General features: G+C 43.3%; 1 protein-coding gene across 1 annotated transcript in view; it reads right to left on the bottom strand.

Annotated features, from left to right (window-relative positions):
• The window catches only part of LOC119408173 (espin-like protein), a 36740-nt gene that overhangs the window by 5214 nt on the left and 25526 nt on the right, over positions 1-6000 (bottom strand). The window contains exon 9 of the mRNA XM_037675010.1: positions 4419-4583. Within this exon, the coding sequence (XP_037530938.1) occupies positions 4419-4583 (165 nt within the window). The remainder of the gene's footprint in view (positions 1-4418; positions 4584-6000) is intronic.

The raw sequence follows: 6000 nt of genomic DNA, 5'->3' as shown, positions 1-6000 counted from the left end.
TTTATCGCAGGGGATCCGTACCCTGAAGCCCCGCGATAAGTGAAAAATTGCAAAGTAGGAATAGTAGTACAAGTAGATATTACAGCGTTTTAAACCCTTCCCACAGTCTTGCACTATTCTAAACAATGTTTCTAAACTCTGTAGATGAACATATACATGTGATATATACATAAATTAAACGGATTCTTTCATTTTTCTGGACTGAGTTCTATCGTGCATTGAATTATTAAATGTAACGTGAGACGTTAATTTTCTTTGACCCATCAAATGAATGCGGTCATTTATTAACAGAATCAAAGTTTAACATCAAACATTTACATTAATTTGGCAAAATTGATTACAATAACAGCTTAATTAATTAGCTTTACAGTCAGGAAACCATACGGCCATGGTATCCTTGCAACTTTAAACCAACAGACATTTCTGAAAATATCTGGATTAATTACTGGCAAGATAGAAGAGTTTAAAGATGGGGAATGAAGGAGTTAAAATTGAGAGAGAAGATGGATGAGGGGTTGTTATGTGTCGGTATAAGAACGGCACTCTCCATTCGAACCCAGTTTCATCTCGGTACGCTTCAGTAGGAAATCGACTCGTTACCTCTCTGAAGATGAATCAGCTGGTACGGAGTCCCATTTAACGCTACCATTTCCAGCGTCTCCGTAGGATGGTTGGGAAACGTCCGGAGTAGTGACGGTACTTAGTGCAGCACACGTTCACCTCTCGGTTGGGCTCACATGAGTTGTGAGTCCGTCAGAGTTCCACTCAGATGTGGAAGATTGCATAATTCCCACAAGACTCGGAAGAACTTCGGATCATGTCTGGAACCTCCTGTTCTCTCCAGCAACTTTTCTGTTCGGTTCTAACCTCCGAACTGAACTGCTCTCCCACCGCACTGGCTGGAACTAGGAAGTGCAGACATTTAAAGAGTTCTGTTTCCGGTTCATTTGGGAAGTCCTGATTGGCTGAAATAGCTAATCAGGGGTGTGTTTTTGTGACGTAAGAGGTCACTAGAAGTCAGAAAAACAGAAAAATGTTTTGGAACAGACTGAAAATGTTTTTGAGACAGACAAGAGAAATGTTTAGGCGAGTTGGGAGAAAACAGGTGCCAGCTTCTCTATTTATGTCTGAGAGGATTTAAAAACATGACAGTTCGTTCCAACAAATTTGTTTGCGTTTGTCTCCAACCTTGGACCAACTTACACTTGCTCATTTCAGACAGAAAATCAGAAAAATGCATAATTACTCTGTAACCCATTCTAACTTGATTTCTACTTTGAATGAGGATTAAAAATTCATTAATACTGTTTCACAGTTGATTTAAAATGAGTAGTTCACTTCAACATTTAAAAATGGTTTGAACTAAACACACTTTGATTATCAAGAAAATAGTAATGATAATAAAAAGAGAGTGTTCTTTCAATTGATCAGTGCAGGACACTTAGAAAGTCTCTGGATGAACTTAATCTTGTGTTTCTGGACTCAAATCAATGAAATACAGTTCTTGTCCCAGGAAGGCCCTCAAGGCCAGATTTGACCTGAGGCTTAGTTCACTACAACTCTAAATGCTCCAAAAGAGCACAGAACGTCAGTATTTCAGCTCTCTGCCTCCTCTGTTCTCAGCCACCTGCAATCGCTCTTGGCCACGCCCACATCTCCGCTCTGCACGCTGATCAGCTGCAAGAGGAAGTTTATCCTGCAGTAAAGGCTGCACAGAGACGCAGGCGGAAGCTTTTTCTACAGTTGTGGGCTGCACAAAGGAGCAGCAAGTGCTAAATAATTTAAAATAATTAATTTTAAATAAACAATTTCATGCCGATCATGCGGCTTATCCATCAATCAGCCAATTGTGTGTCATGTCCTGCCAGCTGTGCTCGAGTGCCTGACCACTGAGATCCTGGAACTATCAGGAAACACAGCTCAGGACAGCGGAAGGACAGGATCGTCCCTCGGCACCTACAGTTGGCTGTCCACAGCGACAAGGAGCTTGGCAGACTGCTGGGAGAAGTGACCATTGCTCTGGGAGGAGTTCTGCCCGGCATTCGGGTGGTACTACAACCTGGGGGAACCGAGAGGCCAGCCGAGTCTGGGTGGACAGATTGGACGGCATCTGCAGCCAGTTTCTTACGAACCACTGTGGGATGGACCTTTACAACAAGAGATCCTTCCTGTCTACAGCCATCAGCATCTATAACATCTCTTCATGAAATGAGGATAACGAGTTGCAACAACAAAATAATTTCCCTCTGGGACTAATAATGTATTTTTGAATTTGAATTTGAACCACCCGAGTCACATGTCGCTTGGACTGCCGGTACCCATAAGCTGCTTCCGGGGTCCCGCAGGCCAAAAAGTCCTGATAGGACTCCTTCTTCAGCCTGACAGCATCCCTCACTGCCAGTGTCCACCACCAGGTTCGAGGGTTGCCGCCGCGACAGGCACGACAACCTTGCAGCTGCAGCTCCGGTAAGCCACCTCGACAATAGAGGCACAGAACATGGCCCACTCAGAATCAATGTCCCCTACCTCCCCCGGAACATGTTCGAAGTTCTCCCAGAGGTGGGAGTTAAAGCTCCGTCTCCGAGACTCTGCCAGACGTTCCCAGCAAATCCTCACAATACATTTGGGCCTGCCAGGTCCACCATCGGAGCCAACTCACCACCAAGTAGTGATCAGTGGACAGCTCTGCCCCTCTCTTCACCCGAGTGTCCAAGACATGTGGCCGCAGATCAGATGAGACGACAGCAAAGTCGATCATCGAACTGCAGCCTAGGGTGTCCTGGTGCCAAGAGCACATATGGAAATCCTTATGCTTGAACATGGTGCTTATTATGGACAATCCATGACGAGCACAGAAGTCCAACAACAGAACACTACACGGGTTCAGATCAGGGGGGCCGTTCCTGCCAACCACACCCCTCCAGGTATCACTGACATTGCCCACGTGAGCATTGAAGTCCCCCAGCAGAACAAGGGAGCCCCCAGGAGGTGCACTTTCCAGAACCCCCTCCAAGGACTCCAAAAAGGGTGGATAATCAGAGCTGCCGTTTGGTGCATAAGCACAAACGACAGTCAGAACCCATCCCCCCACACGTAGGTGGAGGGAGGCTACCCTCTCATTCACCGGGGTGAACCCCAACACACAGGCACCAAGATGGGGGGCAGTAAGTATGCCCACTCCTGCTTGGCGCCTCTCACCAGGAGCAACTCCAGAGTGGAAGAGTGTTCAACCCCTCTCAAGGAAACTGGTTCCAGAGCCAGAGCCATGCGTAGAGGTGAGTCCGACTATTTCTAGCCAGAACCTCTCAACCTCACACACCAGCTCAGGCTCCTACCCCACCAGTAAGGTGACATTCCACGTCCCAATAGCCAGCTTCTGTAGCCGAGGATCAGACCGCCAGGGTCCCCCCCCTTGAACACCACCCATCCCACATTGCACCCGACCCCTTTGGCCCCTCCCACAGGTGGTGAGCCCATGGGAAGGGGGACCCACGTCTCATCTTTGGGCTGTGCCCGGCCGAGCTCCATGGGTAAAAGCCCGGCCACCAAGTGCTCGCCCGCATGCCCCACCTCCAGGCCTGGCTCCAGAGTAGGGCCTGGTGACCCACGCGAGGGAACATCGAGTCCATTTATTTTTCCTCTATGTATGTATATATGTATATACATACATACATACATACATACATGTATGAATGTATATATGTATGTATATATTTATATACATACATATATGTATATGTGTGTTTATGAGTCAAATTGAGTCCATTTTTAGCGAGTCAAATTGGTTCTTCTCATCCTATGCATTTCATTGTACTGTTAACCTTGCATATGACAAATAAACACACACACACTATGTGTGTGTGTGTGTGTGTGTGTGTGTGTGTGTGTGTGTGTGTGTGTAAACAGGCCACCCTAATTATTTGAGGAAACTGTGTTTTCTAGTTTTTCTATAGTTTTCTCGAGTAATTGGGGCAGCCTAAGATTAATCTTTGGAGGCCAAGGCCACCATTGGTCACCCCCTGGCTCCTTCATTGGTGGATAAAATTACTCCTTCCACTCGCCAGGCTTCATCAGTCTGCGCTGCATCGGACAAGCAAAAAAACAAATCTACCTCTGTTCTTTTCCACAGTGTAACTTCTACATAAATATCTTGCACTAAGGTTTACTTGCATTCCTTTTTCACTTCCAGTCCAGAAAAAACACTTGTTTCAAAAACTACTAACATTTACTATTCAAACCCCTCAGTGATGTGGGACTGCTTGTTAATTAATTTATTTTTTCATCTTCTTTCAGGACAAGGTGTTACCAAATACCAAAATGATTTAATGTTAATTCTAAAGAGTTTTTTCTTTAAACGACGTGGAAACAGACATCTCCACATTATATTATACCCTGTCCAGTGTTGACAGTGACATTACCCTTCTCCTCTGATCTTCTTCATCCAGCAGCCTCGCCTGCAGCTGCCTCACCATGACCTGCCTCTTCCACTCAGCTATAGGGTGACCTCTCTCATCGTGGGTGGGCACCAGATAGTCGATGTCTGACAGGTTGGCCTCCTCGGTGGGCAGAACCACCATCTTACTCTAGAGAAAATCCAGAGATACATTTATCTAAATAAAGAATATGCAAAAATAGGAAGAATACACTGTAAGTGTCTCATTTCTGTATATTTTGCTTCAGAAGACCTAAATGTTCTGTAATTTTTTTCAAAGAGTTTTTAAAATTGTTCATTTTTTTCAGGTAAATTAAAATTAAAAAAGTTACTTTGATAAGCATAAACTATTATTTTTGCAAAAATAGATTTCCAGATGTGGCATAACACGGCTTGAAGTGCAGTTTGATGTTTAAATTTCTGAAAATTGAACTAGAGGATGAAAAACCAAGAAGCGTCAGGTCTAAAACAACGACAGCAGATGATCAGGATCTAAAATGGACAGGATGTGGTTTGATTTAATTATGCATGTTCACTGATGTATTCATTTATTTTCTAATGTGGTTTTGTTTTGTTCTAGTGTTTTAGTGAAGTTCATTTTGTTGTTGCGTTACTGGTCTCATCCAGTGGGAAGCACTTGGATGTGCTAAAGAAATAAGCTTTGACTTTTGACTGAAACAAATTTCCTTAAGAAATTTTAAAAGAAAACCCAGAAAGACATGACAGGACCTTAGAAATACATCAGTACCATCGGCCTACCTTCTTTACAAAAAGTGTACTCTACATCACTTTATGCTGAGCTTTTGGTTAATAACTAAATACTATATATAATATAAACGTTGTTTGCTAAGCAGTCTAATAATTTGGCGCGGTGGCTCATGGTTCATTCACCGAGTTTAGGTCTTCATTGAGCCACTAACTCGTGGCTTAATAAACAAAATATCTTATAAATCCATCCATCCAGCTTAGTGGTTAGAAATGTTGTTTCAAAGCAAGATGGTCCTAGTTGCATCTACTCTAGTCCCATCTTGAAAGACCAAAAGTCATGTAAAAAATGTATTTGTGGATTTCTCATCAGCTTTTAATGCCATTCAGCCAAGTACTTTGTATTTTAACAGAGATCTTACCAAAAGAGTTTTTAATCTCACATAGCTGGATTATTGAGCATGGACTTTTTTGGCTCACATAGCTTGGTTGTATGGATTACAGACGGTTTAACAGGTAGGGTCCAGCAGGCCAGAGTGGGTTCAACACTCATTCATTCAACCTTTATTTAAACAGGTTAATCCCATCGAGCCTCGAGGACTCGTTTACGAGAGAGACCTGATTTCAACAAAGAATGATGACAACAATGGACAACAGTGACAACAATAAATTATAAAGAGGCATACAGATTTTTTTTTTTACAAATTAAAATTAGATGGCAAAAAAAGTTGCAAAAACAGCTAGATTATAATGCGAATGTAGAAAACTAACTCTCTGCCAAAACAACTACCAGCACTGGTTCTCCTCAAGGGTGCGTTTCATCTTCACTGTTATTTATTCTGTACACAAACTCCTGCAGAAGT

This window comes from Nematolebias whitei, chromosome 3 (assembly GCF_014905685.2).
Source record: "Nematolebias whitei isolate Nwh7 chromosome 3, NemWhi1, whole genome shotgun sequence".
In the NCBI taxonomy this organism is placed as follows: Eukaryota; Metazoa; Chordata; class Actinopteri; order Cyprinodontiformes; family Rivulidae; genus Nematolebias; species Nematolebias whitei.
This window is presented reverse-complemented; position numbering and strand designations above follow the sequence as displayed.